This window comes from Lonchura striata, chromosome 10 (assembly GCF_046129695.1).
Source record: "Lonchura striata isolate bLonStr1 chromosome 10, bLonStr1.mat, whole genome shotgun sequence".
NCBI classification, from domain to species: domain Eukaryota; kingdom Metazoa; phylum Chordata; class Aves; order Passeriformes; family Estrildidae; genus Lonchura; species Lonchura striata.
Window position 1 is genome coordinate 15165497 of NC_134612.1, and position 24471 is coordinate 15189967.

General features: G+C 37.0%; 1 protein-coding gene across 2 annotated transcripts in view; it reads left to right on the forward strand.

The window, feature by feature from the left end:
- Nucleotides 1-24471, forward strand: part of ACAP2 (ArfGAP with coiled-coil, ankyrin repeat and PH domains 2) — a 63640-nt gene that overhangs the window by 6523 nt on the left and 32646 nt on the right. For both annotated transcript variants that reach the window (XM_077785679.1, XM_021536877.2), the window contains exons 2-8: nucleotides 10533-10590; nucleotides 13014-13133; nucleotides 13801-13854; nucleotides 17372-17430; nucleotides 17914-18097; nucleotides 20317-20361; nucleotides 21439-21534. In XM_077785679.1, coding sequence (XP_077641805.1) covers nucleotides 10533-10590; nucleotides 13014-13133; nucleotides 13801-13854; nucleotides 17372-17430; nucleotides 17914-18097; nucleotides 20317-20361; nucleotides 21439-21534 — 616 coding nt within the window. The remainder of the gene's footprint in view (nucleotides 1-10532; nucleotides 10591-13013; nucleotides 13134-13800; nucleotides 13855-17371; nucleotides 17431-17913; nucleotides 18098-20316; nucleotides 20362-21438; nucleotides 21535-24471) is intronic.

A 24471-nucleotide genomic window follows, 5' to 3' on the forward strand; every position in this document is an offset into this window, starting at 1 on the left:
CATTTTTGATCTCTGTAAGTAGATACTGCTATTTTGGGGTTTAGATATTCCTGTGAGTTTAGGCGGCAGTTTAGATGCTTTGCCTTTTGCAAGTGGCAGATTTGTAACAAAAGCAAGGGCTGAAGTTGCTATCTGCAATGGAACACCATGGGGAGGACATGCAGATTAGTGTTGGACTGTAATGTTATTTTAATACATGCAGGAGTTTTCCATACTTCTGTGTGATGCAATGTAAATCCTGGTTTTGTTGTCACTCTTTCACATGACTTAAAGATTAGATTATGAACATAAGAAATAGTAGATTATATCATTATGATCATAAACTGGACAATTTTAAGCAGTCCAGAAGACTCAAACATTGTTTTGCCTTCCTGATAATATTTTCAAGAGGATTCATTGTGTACGTGGCAGAATAATGATTTTATGGTTAATATTTACTTTATGAATATCAGAAGTAGCCAAGCCTCAGACCTAGAGTAAATTAGTTGTAGTTATGATGCACTGACTGTGTGAAGAGAAATCTGATTTATGGAGTGGTCTCATGTATACATTTTCATATTGACTAGATACAATGACAGACTAAGAAAATAATTTGTTGCAAAATAGTTCCTTCAAGTTCCCTTTATGAATGAGAGGATATTTTGAACAGAGCAGATACCTGTCAGATGACTGGTAAACTTAAACAAGTAAGTGGCATACTAGTAGCATGAGTCTTTCTGCAAATCAGGATTCCTTTTTGATGTTTTAAGTTAATCTATTTGATATTTTAAGACTGTAGTATTCAGGCACAATACCCTTGGATAACTTTTGTAGTTCACATTTCAATATTAATGGGCAGTGAAATAGTTGTATTGTGGTTTTGGACAAGAATCTGACAGTAGGTGCACATGCACAAACTACCTTTTCATTTCATGAGTTTGTCATCTAAAGGATGACAAACTTCCTTTGTTAAAGGAAGACCTCTGTTTATTTTTTTCTTGATAAACATAAAGGGCTAGTGAGAATTTGCATGGTGTGAATTTGAGGTTTCTAAGTTGGATATAATACCAAAAAATTGAAGTTGTCACATGTAGTGAAATGTCTTCTGCCTGCTAAAATTTAAAAAACCATATTCTATGCAAGACAATTGCAGATTTCCATCTTTCTTCTTGCCAGATGTTAAGTAGGAACACATGCATATCAAACACGCATTTCTTTGCATTTGAAATGTTCTAGTCTTCAATTTTTAGTGATCTTGTAGTTATTGTTAAAAATATGGATAACTTATGTAATGCTGGAGATCACGTAACAGATTTTAGTGTCCTGGTATTTAGAATGATGTGTTGTAGACGGAAATTTGAATTCAATCCTTTGGAACAAAGGAAAAGTGTGTTATATTCAGAGTTCTGACCATGAATGTTGTCCCTTCTGTCTGCCAAAAAAGAGATGTGCAATATGACCTGGGATATGGGGTTTGGGTTTCTGCTCCTGTGGGCTCTACCCAGGGAGACACAGAGCCCCTTCTGTCCCTGTCCTGCATCAGACAGGGATCCCTCTGCTTGGCAGAGGTGGTGGCTGGTGTGAGTCTGTGCTGGAAGTCCCACCCTCTGATGCCTTCTTAGGTTCCAGATCTCCAATCATTCCCTTGCTGCTCAAGCCACTGGTCAGTGGGCAATAATGGGTGTCTGAATGTTGGTAATTTTTGACTTAAAAAGATGTAGTTTGTGTGGGGTTTTTGTTTTGAGTATTTTGTGTAAGTAATCAGACTCAGCATTTGACTGGATTCTTGTGATAAACTTCAATGTAAAGAACGTGTGGTGTTATAACAATGCTATTGGTTCTGTAAAACATGTTGTTTTTATTATGCTTTTGGTTTAAGATAACCCAAATAAAAACTAATGGATGAAGAAGAAAAGTAATGTAAGTGCAGCAGTGTTGAGCCTTGTGTTCTTAACTGGCACTAGCAAAGGCACTGTAAAGACTCATGGGCCAGCTGGAAATGTGGCTTATATCCTTCCTAGACTTCATGTACCATTCATGTATGTTGGAGTTCCTATCTATAGAAAGTGTTTAGTAAATAATGACCTAGGCCCCTTCCTTAAACAGGAAAAGAAGAATGCATCTCATCTGCTGTGTACCATCCCTCCTCTTAAGCCAGATCTTAGGTTTAGGCTCCTTACAACTACTGATCTTGATTAAGATTTGATCCCAAGCAGCTCTTGCTTTGTTTTAACCATATGTGTCAGGATAAGGTGACCTGTGCCCTGGAAATCACTTGTTTCTGCTCTGTCATTTCCAAAGGTGCTTTAGTTGACTAATTTGGGTATCTGTGCATAGATACCAGTGTTTGATCAGATAGGGCCCACAGCAATAATGGAACACTTGCATTGGCTTTGCCAGACAGGGTTGCTGTTAAGGATAAAAAATGTTCAGGATGACTGAGGAATCTGATGCTTCATTGAGCATGCAGCTTCTGGCTGAATTTGTGTGTTGCTAAATTGGACTCTCTTTAAAAAGACTACACACATTTACACACCCACTCTGTGAGATTATTCCTCAAAAGAATCTACAGGTTTATTCTTGAGAACAATCTCCAGTTTGTGAAGAATGATCTTTTAAAATATTAATTTAATTTAATTTCTTTTATCAAGTGTCTGATTTTGAAGAATGTATCTGCCTATTTATTCTATCCTACTTGATTTGTCCCAAAAAGAATGATGAAAAATGACAAGAGGAAGCATTGACTGTGCCTACTATTACAAAATATCCACTGTATTGTAAATACCAATCTTGCAAGATTTTGTTTGAAAATATTTGCAGTTGATTTGAAATGAAAAACCTTTAACATGTGATAATTAAAGGATAGGTAAGCTTCTGTGTGGTTGAAAAACAGCTTACCTGCAGTTAGCTTTGGTAGATGAATGAAATCCTAGGGTCTTTAAAATCTCTTGATGACTAAAAGTAGTGGGAGAAAAGATACTAAATGTACCCAGAGAAGTTCCAGGGCTGTGGGTGTACTGCATGCATTTTGTAGTTTTTATATTATAAAGTTCCAAATGCTTTTTTTTTAATAGTTTATCATCATTTGAAATGGATGAGAAGGAAAGGCAACTGGCCTTTCCAAATTTGAGAACAGTAAATTTGAGAAAAACATGAATCCACCACATTTCTCTGTTGTCCTGCTCTAATGCTTATGCACTCTTTTGGTTTGAGATTGAATTTGTTTGACTGGCTGCTTCAGTGCAAAGGCATAAAGGGCAAACAAACTGCTTTTTGCAGTATGTGGGAACGTTAAAACTGCACAATAAAACTCTTAAATTTACATGTAAAATGTACTTCAGGTTACTGAATGTGATATCCATATAAGTATATTCACCTAATAGCTAAATAAAAAATTCAGGTTCAGGATTTGTGTATTAGAACAAAGCTGCAGCCTTCTCTCTGGCTGTCAAATAGAGCATTTGTGCTGAAATATTCAACTTCTGAAATGGGCAAAAAGGGTAAATGCTTGCTGAGGACTCAGTCTTCGTAGCAAATCTGAAGCTTCCCTCAGGTTTCAGTAAAGAAGATCCACCTGATAAAACTGGAATTGTAGACAGCTAATGGTTGTCAGCTCTTCTGAAACATGGTGAGTGAGCTCTGGTTACACAGACTTTGCCAGGTTATGCTGCTTTGTACACAGCAGTGCCCCTCTAACTATGGCATAAGGTTTAAATTAGCAACTAAGGGAGTTACAGAAAGAAAGGGACAGATATTACCTAATTATTCTGAAATCAAAGCAAACACAAGATTCATGTTAAGATTGTATGATATCCTTTTGTTTCATTGGACAGTACTCAGACCTTCAGTTGCCTGTACTTTGCTTGGGGTTTCCTGTGTTGGTGGTGAAGTGCTGCTGTATCAGTTCTGAGCATATTGATCCTGAGAATGCTATGCTGGGGCTGTGTAGTGACATTTACTCTTTCTGCATTGGCTGCAGGTGAGGTACATAAGGGGTGTCTTTCCAAATCAGGGATTAGTATCTTCACTGTTCTTCAGACTGTTATTACTTACAGCTTTTATAAAGGACTTTGACAGGACTCCTTAGCATCTGACTGGTAACTCCAGATCTTGAGGCTAACAGGGTGTATTCGTTAGATGTCCTATCTTGTATCTTTTGCAGTTGGTTGCTTGATGGTTATATTTATGCTTCCACTTCCTGACCTTACTACATACTTGAGTTTTCAAATGTTGAAATCCTTCATTCCATCTGCTGCTTCTGTGTTCAAGATCCTGGGTAGTTGCTGAGATTTAAAAGATTAAAGCAGCTCTGTGATGTTGGCAGATTTTCAGCAGCAAGGTTTTTCTGTACAACACCATCAGTTCTTGAGCTTCTCTCTGCTGCCTTTTTTTTTTTTTTTTTTTTGTTGCAAGATCTTGATACTGTAGTCCTTCTTCCTTATCTGGTAGTATGTCCTCCTAAAAAGCTTTTGACCCTATCTTGGATGTTGGAATCACTAGTCAAAAGTTGTGCAGGACATGTATTGTGATGTGTTGCACTCTTCCCAACTTGCAGTGTAATCAATTTATTTTCCATGAAGCTTTCATGGTCACCATTGTGCCCCCATCTTGTTAACAGCTGTCTCCTGATGAACAAAGCACTGAAACTGAAAGATGAAGAAAATCCTGCTTCTCAGACTTCTTGTGGAGGAAACAGGTTGCTGATTTCCTACTTAGGCTTACTGTCAGGCTCTCCTGGGGTAGAAAAAGCTTAGGAGAGGAATATTAGGAGAAACCATTGGGAAAATAGCACTGTTAGGCATTTCTGACAATTTACTGCAAAAGAGTATTGAGAGGAAAAGTTGAAAAATTTAGGCCCAGCAGGTAGCACAGAGGTCCTTATAGTCTGTGTGTGATAGACTGGATCATATAGACTGTTATATGCTAGTGCAGGTTTAGTAGTAATGAGTTTGGCTTCCAGACATATATGTTAAGGGCAATACAACTTGTTCCTTTTTGAAGATTGATTTGTTTATAATGTTCATTATCTTTGAGCTGTGTGTAGTCTAGCAGTAAAGAACAAATTAAATGAAGTGCACATATTTAAAGGATTTGTCCTATTTGTTATATCAGACCATATGAATTATTGAGAAGAAACAAAACCTTGTAGATGCAGTGGTATCTACAAGCAGACTTTTGCTTTAATAATTTTATGAATTCAGTAAATGCCCTTGCTTTATTTAATTTGATTATTTTATAAGAGAAATCTGACTTGAGAGCCGTAGAAGAATGGTCCTTTTAATATTGAGGATTTGGTTCCTGTGTCTCCAGGGAAATTTGAAATGCAGATAATGCTTGCTATGTACCTGAAAACTTGGCTTATTCATCAACATCATAATCTTCTGTTCATGTATTTCCATATTTCAATCCCCCCAAGCTCAAAGACAATTTCTGGGATTTCAGGGTGGGGGTTCAACTTTCTGATTAAAAGCCCTATTGTTCTTGTAGGGCACGTGGAAGTTTTTCCAAGCTATTGATAAAATGTTTTGTGGCAATGACTGAAGAATTAATAATGGAGTACTAACATGAATGAGGAATTTTAGCTGGGTGTGTCAGGGAGAGTTCATCATCTGTTCCTCAGTATGGAGGGGCTCTGTGCCAGTGGGGGAAAAGCTCTGCAGTGCCAAACCGTGACTTCAATGGGCTTTATGACAGGCTGCAACACTGTTCTTTCTTCAGACCATATTAATGGTTATGGCACATCCCATAAGTTGTAAAACTCATTCTTATCTCTAGCCATGCTGTTATCCAAATGTTCCATGTATGCTTTCTTTGTCCCTCAATACGTCATGTTTCTTTTTTAGTCTCTGGTTTCTGATGCCATAACACATGCACCAACTGTATTCCTTCTTGGCAAGCTGGTTAATGTGCCTCCAGACACCTTTGTATATGTCACTATATATGAAGGAAATGAAGTAGACAGTGATTGGAGGGAACTCTGAGAAGCTGAAGGGTAGGTCTGCCATCCAGCAGGACCTCAGCAAGATAAGGGAAAGCACAGGTAGAAAGCTCCTTAAGTTTATCCCAGACAAATGTGAAGACTTCCTCTCAAAAGTAACAGCCCTGCGTGGCTGTGCTGGTGGACAGGGACCTTGGCAACCTGGTGACCAGCAAATGGCCCTTGGTGAGCAGTCAAAAGTGGCAGTGTCCAGTGGCATTAGTCACAGTGGTGTGTTCTCCTGGCCTGAGGCTGCCCTCAGCAGTCTGTCTGTGGCTGTTTCTGAACTCGTCTGTGAGCAGTTGCTTTGCATCTGAAGGGTGACCCCAAGGTGCAACTGCTCTGGGAGAAAAGGGAGGTGGGGGCAGAGGAAGAGACAAACCAGACCAAGCAGGTGAGCAAGTGTAGCATCTTCTGCATTTTAATTTGCCTTTGCATCACACTACAGGCATAGTCTATCCTCTGATTAATGCCTACTGTCCTTTTTGCTATCTGTCACCTGACAGGCTCTGACATAGAGGAGGAGACATTAATGTAAATCATCAGGTTCATATTCTTATCTTGCAACTACATATCTAATTTCCAGGTTTTTACACTCAGTACCTTTTCTTTTTCAAGCTGTCTTGAAGGTGTAGTGGATGTTGGCTGAAAGGATGTCATCTCTAGTGAAGTCTAAGTTGTGCATTAAGGAGCTGTTCTGCATAGAATATGTGCAAGTAAGAGAGCTGTGTCTTTCTAAGATTTGAGGACAAGACTTTAGAACTAGTGCCATTGAAACTGCAGTGGTATTTCCATGTCATGAGTCCAAATACATGAATGCATTCAAAAGCCTCAGAATGAATAGCAATTGATTTTGTGACTTGTTCCTGTTCTTCTGAAAGTATATTCAATAAATGAATCAAAACAATAAACACATAAGCACACACTATCAGAAGATATTTTATTGTTGGGCTTTTATTATTCTGAATATTTTTAATAGTGATGTATTCTTTCTAGAATTAATAATTATTAGTTAGTTGTCCATAGCACCTTTGACCTCTCCAGTTTGTTGTTTTTCAGCAACTGATTCCAGCCTCCTCATTTTCAGGAACACAGTCTGAAAATGCAGGATAGAATATGATGAATGAATGAGCAAAAGACTAAAGGCAGGGTGTGGCTTCAATGACACATTTTGTTTGAAGAGGAGCTAAATTTAAAAGCAATGGTGATCACCACTGTTCTGTGAGAGTAAGCAGGCCCTGCAGACCCCTGTCAATGGCCATGGTGTGTGTGGTGTTCTGGTCAGCAGTGTGCAGTGGATTACTCCAGCATAAATCATTTCCTTAGCTTGTGTCTGCAGCTTCTGGTCTAAGAGTGATCCATTCTTTTTTCAGAGGAGAGTTTATCCATCTTCAATCTGTTTGGTTCCTGGGATTCTCGTTGTACCTTAACCTGGAAGAAAGTCTTTCACTGGTTGCTTAAAGGGAGTGCTGTGATGGATGTCAGGGTTCAGCTGTCCTTCACATATGCTGGGCTGGGTAACTGATTAAATGATCCTCATTCAAAAAGGCTGCAAAGTCAGCTCTTGAGTTTTCTTCCATTATCTCCTGTATTCCTCCTGCACTGCAGCTGTGCAGGAAACTGTATCTAGCAAACTGAACTGTGTTTTAGGGAGGTGGTGGAGGAGAGAAGTCACAGCAAAGAAACACATTCCTGACAGTCCTCATTACAGAGCATGAAGAGTATGGGACACTGCTCATTTGTAAAAGTTGTCCTCCACCCTTAAGCAGCTGTTCTGGTTTTGTGCGTTGCCATGCAGGATTTGAACATCTTGGGAAGCCACAGATGTTTGACTCATAAACTGGACCTGATTTGATCCTTATTCCTATTGCTGGAGCCTTCTGGCTGAGATCACTGTGACTCAAACCTTGCTCCCAGCTCCCACTTCACTAGGGAGCAACAGTTTTGTTACATGTCAGGTCTGGTACTTGATCCTCAGCTGTTTCACCACCACTTCCTGTGTTTATAGCTGGACAGTGGGGCTTGGCTGTGGACATGACATTTACTCAGAATTAGGACAGTTTTCTGTGAACTTTGTGCCTGACACAGATGTTTCAGAGAGAAATGCACGTTTGCATTCTGTGGCTTCAAAAAGTATTAAATTAAATAAAACAAGGGTAGCATTAACATTGCACGGTTCAGATCAGCTGTTTTTCATGTATCCTGTATTGCTAACCCAGGATGAAGACATGAAGACAATTTTTGTGACTAGGGGGTACATAATTGGATGTATATACTATATTCTGATAGTCTGAGGACATCCTCTCCATGTTTTGGTGATTGCAATCCAGTTTTGGACTAATATCTGTAAATATGTTTGCATGATAATAACTTCTAAGATTTTATGTGGTGGAAACAGTAATCATTTCTGTGCAAAGAAACAAAGAATTAAAGTGGAGTTTGCCTGGAACCCTACAGCTGTTCAATCTGTATCCAGATGTAGGGCCCAGATATGCCCTCTATCATATGGCAGTGGTGGGAAACAGGCCAGAGAATCAGGCTGGTGCCTCAGGGGCCTGTGGCATTTCAGAGAGCTGCAATAAATTGGGTGGTGGTGGGATGTATCTTTCCTTTCTCTTATGATACCCCTATCTGCTTTGCTTTATACTTCTTTTTGCTTGATCTACCCTTCATTGTTTCAGTTTCTAAATGTTCTGCTGGTACTTCCATTTGAGCTTATTCTGTCTTAAAATTTGCCTCTTGGAATAGAGGTTTAATTACTGAACAGATGTGTTGTCTTTATTCTGCCTGCTCTAACTGCCTTTATCTCTGTTCGTTTTGAATCTTAGATTTTTAGCTCATTAAGTCCTGTGGAGCTAGAACTCTTCAGGAGTTAAAGACACAAAAAAATAATACTCTTATCAGATCTTGCTGCAGTTCTGTAAACAAGCTACTTAATTGTGCTTTTATGTTAATGCCAAAAAAACAAATAAAAATTTGTTGCACTGTGGTTATAAACAAACTAATACAAAATTGCAGTCTAAATATTGAGATGCTTTTCCTTCCTTTGGGTTTTGTTATTTTTTAATTCTCTTTAATGCTTTCTGAAACAAGATTAACTAGAGACTTAAGTGGAAATGAATCAATTATGAAAGAAAATAAAGAAACTAAATGAGAAATTGATGTTGCCTGAAATCCTTCATGGTCTGAAGCTAGCTAAGAGGGAAAAGCCAAAATATAGCTGCAGGGATTGCTTGGATATAAAACGTAGGACATAACTGTGGGAATGCATTGAGGTACAAGAGCTGGAATGCAACTATGTGTAGTGAAATCTGCAAAAATTGGGAATGTTATGTTCAGTGTTCAAGATCTGCAAGCAATTGGCAGCGTTTTTCAGAACTGTTCTTATAAAAAAAACTGCTTTTCCTGAACTTGGGGCCTGATCCAGTCTTTTTTTTTTTTTTTTTTTTTTTTTTTTTTTTTTTGTGTGTGTTCTTGGCTTGTACTCATGTGAACTAGAATGGAATTAGCAAGAGACAGTAAAGCTGTGGTTGTGTGTAGTTTCTCCTCAGTGGTATAAAGTTGGCTTAAGAATTTCCTGCTCCAAATCATTCTTCCCTGCCTATATAATTTTTTCCAGGAAGAGCTGGGTTTTTCTGTAGGACCGAGATGTGAAATGTCTGATCCAATTTTCCAAAAAACATTTCAGAAAACTTCCTATTACTTTTTTTTCCCCAAGGCAGGCTACTACTGGTAAACAGTGTGGCTCCATGAACAGTTATGCTGGAATGACTGAAAGAATGGGCACCCTGTGATGGCACCAGGGGCTCTCCTTGCCAGAAATGAGTCCATTTGGCTCTCAAGGCAACAGCCTGATGAAGCAGCAATGTTCATAGACTCAGAACAAAGAGTCATCCATCCTCAGTCTCCTGTTTTTTCAGGTAGCAATAATGAAGGAGGCGTACAAAGAAACATGAGCTTAGAAGCAAAAAAAAAGAAAAAAATTGTGCTTTAGCAACTTTAGCAATGCTCCATGAAAGCAGCTTTTACTGGCAAGTTAAATTTGACTGGCCTGGAAAATTTGACCAGAGGTAAATGATCTAATCAAGTGTGCCATCCAAACTCCCTGCAGGTTAATTGACCCATGGAAAGTGTTGTTTTTTTCTAATCTCATTGCAAGGTTATTTATGAAATAGCTGCCCTATTTGCAGGTTTGAGCCAGGAGGTCACCAAAAGAGTTAAGAAAATTCCCTCCAACTTTCAGTTTCTTTCCTTTGTTGTTAGCTTCAAACATATAGACTTGTCTATACAAGAACAAAGAAACCTATTTTGGTGTGACAAATATTAGGATTAATAAAATTTGATCTCAAATCTTTATCAATAGGCAACATTTTAGCAGTGATGTAGTTTTTCTTCTTTATACCATAAAATTTCCTGCAATTCTTGTGGTTCTTTAAAATCTGTGCTGTTTTATAGGTGAAATTTAAGTATTGTCACAGCAATAAATGAGTTAAATGAATGTGTGTCTGCCCCTTCTCCCCAGATTCAGAATATTTTTGCTTAAAATTTTAAAGGAAAACCTCTTTTATGCATGCAGGGCAGCTTTAGAAGAGGTAGAAGGAGATGTGACGGAGCTGGAACTGAAACTTGACAAGGTAAGTTTGTAATTCAACAATGTTTATTCTCAGAAACATCAGACCGTGTGTTTCGGTTTTGTTTTAAAGTTCGCAGCTGGGAAGTGTCAGTGGTCCACCAAGCCCCTGCTCTGCAGAGGGAAGGGATCCAGGTGGAGCTCCCAGCTGGCCTCGGAGGCCAGGCTGGAGCAAAGCAGCCCCGGGCAGCTGAACTCAGCTGAACCCGCTCCTTCCCGGGCTGGGCCTTCCTTGTGCAATTCCCTCCTGGCTGGCCCTCGCTGCGCCCTGTGACTCAGCCCGGGAGCTGCGGCAAACTCCTTCGGCTTTCACGGGAGATCAAAGCCGGCCCTTGGTCATTCTGCCCCGAGAGCCTGTGGCCACAACGGCTCTCTTGCTGTGGGGACATCTGGATACTCTGCTTTAGAGGTTTAAAATCCATGCTGCTTGGTAATCTGTGGCACAGCAGCCAGGTATATGTATATATATATATCCTTCACTGTCTGTAAAATTTATCCTGTGTTTTGTCATGCTTTGTGCATGTATACAAAAAATGATACGTAGCTTCTTTTCAACTCCTTAATAATTGTTCGTTGGTTTCCTCACCTTTGGAAACTTTTGTTATTTCTTTGCTATTATTTTGAGAGTGGCTTATTTTTGGTTTTCATCTGTATAAAGTCTTCTTTCCTTTGCATTTGTCTAAATGTTTTAAATTATTTTTATCTGTGTTTTCACATGGCAGGCAGGTGGCATTTGTTTACCTCCTTAACTGCTTTTTGAATACAACCTTTTTTCCTACAGCTGTGAGTTGACTGCAGAGAGCTGGAGACAAATAATGATGGTGTCAAGCTTGAAGACTTTTTCTTTACTACTTGTAATAGTATTTCTAGTTTTTAGTAGCTAATAATCTAACAATTTGCTCTTGCAAAATAAATTCAAAATTATTCAAAATAATTTTGATTTGGTGTGAATCTTCGTGAAACTTTTGGGTGTAACACACATTTTTACTGTAGGAATGTTGAATCTGTTTTGGTAGATCAAACAGTGTAAGTATTTAAATGATCTGAAAAATCAAACTTGAAAATTTGGCTTTTCCAACAGTCTGAAAGGATTGTTTTTGGGGAAAAGAATTCTCATATTCCTTAAATGGCATTATTCAGGGCCCTGTAGTACAATACTAAAGTTGAAAGCCAAGCTTCTTGGGTGAGCTGAAGCAAGTATGGCCTGAGGGTAATAATATGTCTAGGCTTGGTTGGTAATTTTTTCTGATCAGTTGTTCATACTAAACTTGGTTTTATTGTCTCACAATTTTGACTTTGGGCTACACTGTCTGCAGTTTTGTGCTCTCTGGAAGAAAGCAAGCCTGGTTCGGGCTTGTGAACTATAAGCAAAGGTGAAGGGAAAAGGTTAATATTAATAGTGCTTTGTTTTTCTGTCCATTGTTCAAGGAACTTGGACATTCATAATATGGAAGATCATGCTTAGCTTTCCATTTTTCCTAAGGATCTGAGTCAACATAAAAATTACTGGATAACTAAGGCAGGAAGGATGCTTGGATGGTTTCTTTGCTGCAACATAGGATCAAATGCTTCTGTGTTGCTTTTCATGAAAATTTATTTACCATCCTTGAAAGATCTTTCAGAGATGAAGGTATGAAGGTTCAATCTTCTGGTTTTAGTCTCAGCTTGGCTTAACGTGGGGGAACTCAATCCTAATGTGCCCCATCTCAAGAGAGCATCATGGCAATTGCAGTAACCACTGTCTCTTACGTTAATGGCCCAGTGCATAAAGGTTTAAGAAGTGGGAAAACATTCATCACAAGATACTGAGGACCCTCCTATCAGACTGCAGTACCATGAGGCCTGAAGCAGTGAGTGGTAGAGATGGAAAGCCATCAGAGATTAGTCTGTATGTGAGTTGGAAGCATGATGGATTTCACCTCCTGAGATGTAACCATGGCTCTTCAGCTGTGCTTTGTGCACAGTCTTTGCTTTCCTGTGCCTGTATTCTGAGTGTCTCAGGATGAAACAACTGGGGTGGGTTTTATTTTTGTTTGTTTAGTGGTGTTTTTCCTCAGAAACAACAATAACTTCATCATTTGCTTGGGTTCTAAGCAGTTATGTTTTAGTTGCTGTACTTTTTGCCCGTGTAAAACTCTCTCTTGAAATATGTACAACATGCCAGTTAACAATAAATCAAGTAAAAACTAATTTTAAGTTTCTAGAGTGGTAGGTTTCCCAATAGCATATCTATTGACCTAGAGTAGTATTTTTATAGCTGTTACTATACAGTAGAAAGCTTTTCATAGAATCTGAGGGTGAGAACGTTACTTTTGAAATTTTTATTTTGTAGCCTTAACTAAGCTCAGTGTTTTCATGTTTATATAATGGTGTAAAAACCAAATCAAAATAAGCCTTCTGCTTTCTCTCTTTTTATACTCATTTCAGCTGGTGAAGCTTTGCATTGCAATGATTGATACTGGGAAAGCATTTTGTACAGCCAACAAGCAGTTCATGAATGGAATTCGAGACCTTGCACAATATTCCTGTAAAGATCCATTGGTTGAGGTAAGTTCTTTGAGGTGAAAGTGGAGGGAGAGAAACAGAACTTAAAAAAGGTACAACATAAGAGTTGGCAAGATAAGTAGTTGAAGTTTATAGTATTTTCTGCTTTTTCTTTACTATCTCTTTTAGAATGGAGGTTTTTCCAGCTGTGGTGCGCTGCAGGCGTCTGTGCTGTTTAGTTTCAGCAGTGACATGGGTCTGCCAAATTTCAGAAAATTATTATTATTATTATTATTATTATTATTATTATTATTATTATTATTATGTATACTGGTGATTGCAACATGTTAACCTGTTTTTTTGAGTAAGAGTGTTAAATATGAAAAATATTAATTACTGTAATATTAAATATTGTAAATTAATGTTATAGATTATGTGAGCTTCCCATATCTTTAGTAAATTTGAATTTTTCCTGCTTTTCTTCAGTTTGGTACTTTATATACAGATAGGTAGAAGTAATATTTTTTTAATATATTTATTTGCTATTACAGTTGTGTTCTCCTTCTAGCCTAGTGGTTTTAGTCTCATAATAGTGCTATAAGGAAAAGCACTAATTCAGTAATGAATTTTCAAATTATTTACTGAAAAGCTATAAACCTCTAAACTGTTTCTTTTGTGCTGTGTTTTTAGTAGGGCTTAACTTTAAACCACTTCTATTTTCTCTCTGTAGACCAATTTGATGAAGTTCTCTGACACCTTACAGGAAATGATCAATTATCATAATGTGAGTATTTCTAGCTGTAACATGGCACTGATAGCTCACCTCCAGTTATTTTTTATAATAGATTAATGGTAAAGCCTTTCTTATTGATAGTGTTTGCAAAATAATGGTTTAAATGGTGTTAAATAACTCTTGCTTTATACTTATAAATATTTTATTAATGTTTTGTTTACAAAGTATTGATAATTATCCACTTTACTGCCAATTTCCATCTTGGTTTATTTTTCATTTGGAATTTGTAAGCTTTGGTGCTCTAAGCCAGAAAATACTGGATAGTTTCTTCTTTTTGAATTAGACTGATGGTAACAGTTACAGACTATGAGCTCATACCTTTGCTGGTCTGAAATAAAGATTATCTTTTCCATAGTTGCTACTTTTTCCCCCTATTCTTTATAATACACAAAATGAAACACCTATGATTTGCATATAGTATTCTTTTTGGAAGGGTAGCAGATTTAGGTAAATATGGAGAAAGGAGAAAATGCTAGGATTTAAGACTAATTGTAATTTTTAGCATGTCAGAGTTAATCAGAAATGTCAGCTTTCTCTGGTTTGAAAATTAATTTGTTATCTTTTCCTTTAAAGACATTGTTTTTTTATTCAGAAGTTTGTTGTTCTGTTTTTTTCCTCTTTCATTGGCCCAACTGCTCTTTGTTAATTTCCCAGGAAATTGCTGGAAACAAACTGAAGTGTCTCCAAAGTGCTGAAAATATGCAGGACAATTAAAATATGGGGTTTTCATACCACTGGGAGTTTAAAAATTGACAAGATAGAGAGAATGGAATGGAAGTTTGCTAGCTTTAATTTAGCTTTCTAAAAGTGTCTGATTAGGTGTTTTTGGTTTTTTTTAACACATGCTTTTAAAATGGAAGGGAAGCAAAACAAAGCAGATTAATAGCATTGTGTTTGATTTTCTTTCCATTATACCAAGGGTACATATTTACAGCTAATCTAATGAAAACTGTAAAAAAGGGAATAAGTGAACAGTTGTTCTTGGGTTGTAGAGAGAAGGGAGTGCAAAGGTTCAAAGCAGCAGTACTGGAGCAATTATTACTTTCATGTCAATAATTTCTGCAGGTGAACCCAGGCTGCCCTTCATAACACATCTTGGTGCTGTAATCCCTCTTAACCATGTATTTTATCTATGGCTTGCTCTTTTGGACACCTTTGACATAGGTTCTGTATTATTGCTGCTGTTGTTCTACATGACAGTGGCTTGCACTGCTTTGGTAAAAGTTGGCATAGCGCAACTCTTCCTTTTGGGCAGTTTGAAGGCAGAAAGCAAAGAACAAACCATATTAAAGAAGATTTCTTTTCAAATCTAAGTAGGACCAATCTGACTTCTACCCTGCTTTTTTTTCCCCCTCCATGCCCTAGCTGTGCTCAGGCATAGTGAGGACAAAGTGGCTTTTACCAAAGGCACAAACATCAGGAATGAGGCACAATTGGTTTGCCAGACCTGTTGTGGTCCTGCACTGCTTTTTGAGAATCTGCTTAGTTCAACAGGGCTTTGTGGCCCAGAGTGACAGGCCTGTTGCTCACCAAGGTGACAGAGCCATCAGGAGGGAGAAGCTAGAGGAAGAAAGAGGAAAGGAAGGATGGAAGGGGTAGGAGATGGATGCTCCCACTGAACTCTGGATGACTGGCAGTTTTTTCATATGAGGTTTTGCTACAAATAAGGTCAGGGACCAGACTAATGCAGCATCTTCACTGATTCAGCAGTGGGGGAGTAGCTGTGACAGCTTATGGCAAATAGCAGTTTTCTTAGACTTGGAGTGTATGAAAGGTAGTATGTTGACAAGGCTGTAAATCTAATCAGATCATGGTCTGGGTGCTTCTTTCTGTTCTTGCAGGGGAAATGATGTCTATATATTTTTCTGCCCAGCACATTTTTTCTCTTCATTACAGTAAGCAGAATGCAAGGCTTATATTTCTGGGAGTCCTCTAAACATTTGAGTTCCCATCTGGTTTTATCTTTTGGTAGTGATCTTGATTGGTGCACTCCCCAGGCACTGGCAAGCTTAAATGTCAGCAGTGGGAGTAGTCTCAGCCTGACTTCCAGTTTGTCAAGAAGTTCTTTATACTAGTTGTCTGCTTTTCTGGTTTCCCAAAGTGGGAATACAAACAGGTTCTTCCATGTGTTACTAGTAGATACAATTCTGGTTGGAAGGGGCTTCAGGAGGTGTGGATGGTTTGACTGCCTGCCTAAATCAGGCTCAGATATGAGGGTGAAGCAGGTTGCTTTGGTCTTGAAAACCTTCAAGCATGGAGACTGAATGCAAAGTACAGTACCACTGCTAATGAATGGCTTAAACACAGGTTCTCAAAAAGAGAGATGAGCTGGTAAAGGTTTTGCTGTCAGTACTTGGCATTGCATGGCTTCCCATTTCCAAATCTTAATAAAGAATCTAAGATTCAGAAGATTTAAGGAAAACATTTTTTGACCCTAAACTTGGAGGTTTTGGCTTGCTTTTTCAAGAAAATTATTTAATATTATAAGATTTTTACCTTTTATGAGAGATTCTGTTCAACTGGACCAACTTTATTTTTGTGATGCTGCCTTGTGTATTTCTGTTATGCAGAATTGGAGGTCTATCGGGGTTGAAAATTGAGGCAACATTTTTTGTCTGCACAATAAGAAGTGACAAAAGGATTTGTCCAGTAGCCATTGGCCTGTTCCACTCCATCCTAAAACTCAGAGGGCAGATGAGAAGCTGGAGGAACGTGTGTTTTCATTTTCCAGTTAGAATTTTTTGGGTCATAAGAGAACATACAAATTGTCTCACATCCAGGTGTGCTTTGGCCTTAAAAAATTAACAAATATCTTTACAATTCAAATTAGTTGATTATATTTTGTGCCCCTAGCCTTCCCAAATCATAAGAAATTTTGGAACCATTGCTTAGATCACTTATTCTTATAAATATTCAGCCATTCTTTTTAGTAGTCCAACAGTGAGTGTTTTACAAACATTTCATGTAAGGGAGATGGTACTGAATACTCATGTATGGTATATTTTCAATCCACGCATTTCAATCCAAGCATTAATTTCAATCCATGGTTTTGGGGTTTTTGCCAGAAGTGCATGTTCCTTCTATGGTGTCATTTGTTTTTTAATTGTTGATAAATTGTGAAAGTTTAAGAACAAAAAAAATTATTCCTTAACATTAATGTTCCTGAAGAAACAACTTTGTACAATTAACATCAATAAACTTCTATGAAACTAGGCACATCTCATATTGTCAGGATGAGAGAATAAGATGCCAGGAGCTCTTATCTCTCCTTATAACCACAGTCTTTAAGAAAAGAGCAGCAAAAGATGTTTGGTTTGTGTTATTTTCCTTATTTTCTTTCTTTTATTTATTTCAAAACTACTGTGAAGGGATTTATATTTTGATATTAGGGACACTGTAGTATAATAATAATTCTCATGTAATTCTGCCTAACTGCATTTGTATTTCTAAAATCAGAAGGTATGAGTACCTCTAAGTTACTGACCTACATAATCATGCTTTCTTTCAGATTCTATTTGACCAAATCCAAAGATCAATTAAAACACAGCTTCAGACCTTTGTTAAAGAGTAAGTCAATTTGCACTTGTAATGGGAAAAATATATATAAAATGGAAACTTAAAAATCTGATTTGAGTGCGTGTGTGGAACATCCTTCTGTAAATAGTCACCCATAAATTGAGAAGTGTGTATTAAGGTTTTGTCAAAAATCACCCCAAATCACTGAGGCTTTAGATCCAGCTGCAGAAATGTTGCAATAGGATGAATTAGTGATCTAATTACATATTATAATTGTCTAAGCTTGGGGGACAAAGCTTTTTTCCAGTAGGCATTAGATGTGTTCAGTTACATTTTAGTTTTGTCCTTTCCTTGGAAAAGAAAGACAAGGAGCTTCTGTCATAATTTGTGGATTTCCATTTGACCCAAGCATGTATTGAAGAATACAAAACTTGAAAAAGACACCAGCTATAGCAGTCACAAGCTTGGTCTGTCTGGTGTAGGTTTAAACTCTTTTTGATGCTTTGGAATTAATTTGTCATCCATATTTCCTAGAGATATTAGGAAATTCAAAGATGCAAAGAAACAGTTTGAAAAAGTGAGTGAAGAAAAGGAGAATGCTCTGGTGAAAAATGCCCAAGTTCAAAGAAATAAGCAACATGAGGTAGAGGAAGCCACCAATATTTTGACTGCAACACGGAAGTGTTTTCGACACATAGCTCTGGATTATGTTCTTCAGGTAAGGACAGCAATAAAAGTTACTTTTCAAAACCATTTGTTACATATGGTTAGAGACATGTCCTTTACAATGTTAGAAGTTGTTTTTGTAAGCTTCTTAGAAGCTGTGGAGATTCAGAGAAAAAGGAAGAACTTTATTTCCAAGTAATTAATTTTTTAATAAAATCTGATGAAAATTAATTGATGCATTGCTATTGCTTTAATGCTGTGGTATTCAGTGCTCTTGCTGCAATGACGCAGTTTAATTTTCAAGTTGAACATTAATTTTGAAAAAAAAAAAAAACCAACAGTATTTGCCTGATACCTAAATATTTAATGAGTTAGATATGCTGCAATATTTTAATATATTTAAAGTAAAAACTGTAAGCTAGCCTAGGAAATAGAAATTACCTGAATAATTCTCATACAGGATGTTTGGTATTTCTGCAATCTTAGCTGTATGTTTTGGGTTGTATTCATCTTGTCTAGATGCCTCAGAGTTTGGCGTTGTACTCTAAGGGGAGTGAAGAACTTAACTATCCTTTACCTTTTTAGTGAAGATCTCCCACAGGATATTGAAAGGTGTTCTTTGTCATGCTGCTTTGAATTCTGTAATACAGTAATAAATTTTCTTTTGATATGTAAAATTCATCTGCTTCATACTTACAACTACAGAAAATAAGATTATTGCAATTCAGATGGTGTGAGAGGTTGGGGACTCCCAAATGGGTCTGAAATTCTCCTATAATCAAAAACAGAACAGCTCTTTACAATTAAGTTGGTTTTATATTACACATTATCATCTTTATTGTGACAGTCCAGTCAGTTATTTAAAGGTTAATTAACTTCTCTATAAATTGCATTATGAGTTGTAAAATGAAGTGGAGCCTGTGAGCCTGGGCATGTTCACAGACATGGTGGTCAGTGGTCAACTCTGAACTCCAGCTTTTTAAACACTAAGGTCATTTTGGTGTTTGAAAAGTTGTGTGAATTATTCCCCACAGGATTATTTGTAGTAGCACTAAATGGTGGGGGCAGCTGGCAGTCACTACTGTAGTAGGCCAGTTCCTTGTGTGTGCTTTGAACTGCAGGTTGTTTGCCTCCTGGAATTTTTATGTTCAAAGTATGAGCAGTTCATGGGATAAAGATGCATTTAGAGTAACTGGGAACAGTTTCAGTATCTTTCAACACGGACAAAAATCAATTAATCTGTAGGAATTGTGTCTACTTGAGTGATTCTTCTGGGAAAATGCTTCACAAGAGTTGTTTCCTTGTAGCTAGATTTGCTGTAGACGGTAATTCAAAACCTTTGCTTTCCTTTTATTTTTATTTTTCTTTGCCTCACAGACTGAGGGTTTATTCTGTACAAGCAAATCTTAATTATTTATGCTGGAGAAAGTTTTCCAAAATAATGACCACTTAAGTGTAGAAATAGAATCTGGTTTTGATTATAGCTTCAGTAGGTTTATTTATTTTGCTGAAATTCTAAACTGACATTAGAGGTGTTAAGTTACAAAATCATGCCTGTTTCTGCTAAGTGAGTCTTTTAAAGTAAAATCTGTAGTTCTGGATGGCAACCTTTTAAGATTAGATAAAGAAGATAGGGGAACTAGGTGAATGTGAAAAATTGGTCACTTTTTCTAATAATGTGGAATTCCTCAAGTTCTAGGGCAGCACCATTAATCAGTGACTTCAGCTGGCTTAAAAGCATAGGTATACACAAAAAGTTAGTGATTGAAACTATGATGTTCTTGCTTGCCTATTTATTATTAAGTATTTTTGGGATACATAAATACTGTGAGTCTGAGGGGAAAAGTAACCCTGCCCCCATCCTTCACTCTGCCCTGGCAGCGGTGTAACTTCTCCAAGGAGTTGGTGGGCTGGCTTAGCTCATCTGCTTGAAACATCTTGAATTCAATCTCTTGAAAATGAGAACAAATTTTCCTTGAAAGGTGTATTATATTACTTCTAGCAAGCAAGTTATGTCCTGTATTTTTCCTACTGATATAAGAAAATTGTGACTATCACCATGAAACTCAAGCTTTTTAAGTGTTCTCTGATCACATCACATTGATGAAATGACAGAATTAGAGTGCATGTTCTTTGAAAAGTATTTTGGGAAGTCTGATATTGAGCTGTCATCTTGCAATGTTTTAAGCTTGGATGTGATTATTTGGGGGAAAATGGAAAATAAAATTACTTTAGAATAAAAGGAATTGCTTGTTTGTTCTTTTCTCCTAGATCAATGTTCTTCAATCAAAAAGGAGAGCAGAAATCTTAAAATCGGTAAGGTATACTTTATTCTCTGTATATTAAATATTTTAATCCATCCAAAATTAAAAATATGATCACAAAGCAGTATCTTAAAAATTTAGTCCTTTTATTTATCAAAATGTTATCAGTACATTTGGCAGTTTAGTGACTGTCAGTTTGGCTTTTATTGTAGCTGAGCATACATGTTTAACTGGTTTTGACAATCTGGTTCAGACTTGAACACTTAGTAGATTTTCACTACTCTTGATCCTTTGGTATGTGTCCCATGGTTAAAATCAAACTTTGTTTGCTGTGAATTCTGCTGTTTAGGTCTGATTTATTACTTTGTAAACAGTAAGTGCTACTTATAATCTATTCTAAGATGAATTCTGTTCTTTCTAAGAAGGGGAAAATTTTAATATTAATAGTATGGTATCTGCTAAATTAATATAAAGCTGTACCATTAATATAAAGCTACATGCCAATTTGCTTCACATTGTATTCCTTTTTCTACTTCATATAATCTCTGTTGAAAGTTTATTGAGATGGAGAGTGACAAATTAAACAGTGCTGTTCTTTCAAATTTGTTGAAGTTGCTCTCCCATAATTTTCTTAATTCCTTAAAAAGCAGAAACTTTACTTCGGGTAGTTTATGACTGCCTGCTATTCTGCTCTGCACCTTCCCAACTTATTTTCTAATTTAAGGCTGGACAGTATTTTCAGCTATGCTATAAAGCTTATGGGTTTGGATCATTAGTAAAATATTCTATAGCCCCTCTGTACCTTTCATGTCACAGTTAAAGAGAGATAAAAATTTCAGGTGACATGAATTAGAAGTAGTTTTCTGTCATTAAGTAGATTTCTTTTGTTTTGCTCGAGGAGTTAATGTGATCAACTGATTTCTGAGGTTTTTGGCTTGGTTCTGTTCTTGCTTTACTTTGCACATTTATTTTACAACATTGGAAGCTCTTTGAGGTATTGATGTAAAACTGTCAGGACATGAGAGGAGAAATGAAACCTGAAATTGTAGGTTATGTGAATTAAGTGACATATTTATGTGATATGTGATACAATTTTTGAGAGAATAAATATGTACTTTGTTCCTTCTAGATGTTATCATTTATGTATGCACATCTGGCTTTTTTCCATCAAGGCTATGATCTGTTTAGTGAACTTGAGCCCTACATGAAAGAGCTTGGTGCACAGGTAACAAATTATTTTAAAACTGCATAACTATATGCTGAAATTGAAAAAATCTGGATATATGCCTGCATATCAGGTACTTCATAGATTTATTAAACAAAAAGGGAATTGTAGTATGATACAGGCAAAACATTAAAAATATACTGTAATGAAAGGAATTAAAATAGTTACAAACTGAAAGTTGTCTATTTACTAAAATTAATACTACCTTTAGGATTTACATACCTTAGCATAATCATGTACTGCTCTGTGATGCACATTGTGATATTCAGGATACTGGATTATTTGTTTGTGTATGACCTATGTTTATAAATATACCTAATAATAAAAAGTAGATTAGGCTGGTTTTCCTTCTACTCCTATACTTTATTTTCTGTATAACTTATGCAGTCTGCATAATTAAATTTTGATGTGTGTAAATATAGCTTTGATGTTAGCAACTTAGACCATTAAATGGAAGTATGATTTTAATAAGTAGTGAAAAATACAGTTCCTACATGGAATCCTTCTTGCCCAGTTTTGTTGTTTAAGAACAGACAATTGACACTTCTGGCTTCTCATGAGTGAGGAACTCATGAAAAGCTTAGATGGACCACTGCCAACTGCACACAGGAGAGAGACATTGAAAATGGTTATGCAAATAGATTGGAAAATACAGTATTGAAATGAAGATCTGTCTGTGGTGCAGGAAGAAGACTCAGCAGTGTCTTGACTTGCTTTTCAGTGCAGGTTATATGAGCACTTTCTATCTGCCTCTACCTGAGGACTTGCAACAAATGCGCTGATACAAACCCCTCTATTGCCACTTCCCAAACAGATCCACAAAGGAGCCAACCAGATTTTTAAGGGTCTGTCCAGGTAAAAAAAGCAAATAAATGACCGCAGACTTTAACATTCATATTGAATAGATGTGTCATTGAATGTCTAAATTGTTCTGAGCTACACAGTGGAGCAGACTGGGAGCTGTAGAAAATAACTCCAACAACCCAATGGCTGAATAGTTATTTTTCTGCTAAACTAGGCCCCAGTTGACTTAATTATGTGTAGAGACATGTCAGGTCTTGATGTAACAGGGGCACCTGAACAGTTCAGGTGGATGTTACTCTTCCATAGTTGTGCCCTTTATTCTTCAGCACCCTTGCAGTTTGGGTTGCACGTGTTGAACTGTAGTGTCTGGCTGTGTAACACGTGTATTCTGTACTTCTGTGGAAGAGGGGATAGGGAAAGGAGACACAAACTATGGAGTTGATAGTGGGTTATGCCATCAGCCAGGCTTCAGTGTTTCCATTTCATTGACGTGATTTGAGCAAGAAAACACAAGGTTATTTTTGAATGTCTGGTCATGCTTTTGCTTGATCTGGTAAAGAGCACTGTGTAGCATTCATTTTGGTGCTGGTATCATAGCAACTGAAGGAGTTAAATTTAGAAAATCCATAGCTAAGAATGTTTTAAATATATTGCATTTGGAGCAAGATGGACTGAAGACCCTAAAGTTGTACAACTTGCAGAATTGTTCTTTTGTAGGAGACCTGGGCATTTAAGTAATGGATATTTTTCATGACAGAAGCGGATTTGTAAATAACTGTTGAAAGTTTTAACAGTTGATGGCTTTGCAGCTAGTACTGTTTGAAGCTTCTGCCTTTAACAAAGTATGTTGTGACATAACGGGGATTTGCTGGATTTTTGTGAAAATGCTGTTAGATTCCTTCTGTTGGTGAGTCAGTTTTCATTCCTAGGTGAATTTTGTGTATGATCTTAATTGCAAGGGTTAACAGCACCTGAAGTAATAAAATTTATCTTAAATAGTGTAGTTATGATTTTGAATTATTTTTGTCTGTATTTTCAGAATAACTGTTTTATTGTGATGGAATAGTATTAAGCAATTTTGCTTTCTGGATACTTCAGGTCAGGGTAGGATCCCTAGGGATCCCTTGGGAATCTTCAATAGTGTGCAATCATAATGAGCTTTTGCATGGAAACTGTGTTTTTTTTGGTTCTTTTCATATGAAATGTGGTATTAGCTTAAAAAGAAGACATTTGAATTTTCATTGAGAACACTACTCAAAAAGCTAAATATTGTAGTCTGACTTCATTCTCCTCAGAATGCCAGTTAGAGCATTATGTTTATAAAAATACATTTTCCAGTAAATGCAGTAGTTTGAAAAACCTAATTTTCTGAAAATTATTCAGTAATGCTGTAATGACTGAGATTTTAATAATTTAGTTGTGATTTGCTACAGCTTTTGATAGTTATATGCTGTTGGTCTCTTCTAAGACAATTGATGTGCTGCTCACCTGAGTGAATAGGAACACACTCTGGTTTGAGCTTGAAAACAAGAATGGTGCAATGCTGTCTTCATAGTAAAAAAAGTAACTGATGGAATGAGTTACTGTTAAGAATTTTGTTTTGGCTGTGGTAAATGTACCCTCAATCACTTGTATTCAAGGTAAATTAGAGGTAATTGCCCTACCCTGAGTGGCTGCTTTCTGTTTCATCTAATGGGGTAGAAGGAAGTATTTCTTGGGGGCCATGTGCATATTCCTGAATCTGAAGTTTTAGCAAGAAACTTCATTCCTATAAAATTTTGAAAGCACTTGACCCAGTTCTCATCTTTATCACAAGAGAACGGGTTTATCATGGGTTGTTGATGCAAAACAATCTTTGAGCCAAGTCTGTTTTAGAGGCTTATGTTAAGTGCTGAAGCTACAAAGATGTGGCATTTGGATACTTCAGCCTTCAATGTGTTCCTGCTTACAAATACCTGTAAAGGTGTGCAAGTGCTGATACGGCCTTTTGAGCCAGAGGGGAAGACAGGAAGAGAAGAGTTTAAAAAAGTAAGGTTATGGAATTGGATCCAGATGTTTCAGCTTTCTGATGGCTCCATAATTGTTGGAGAATGTCTAGCACAAGGGTGTAAGGGCCTGTTCTTGTCCCTATTT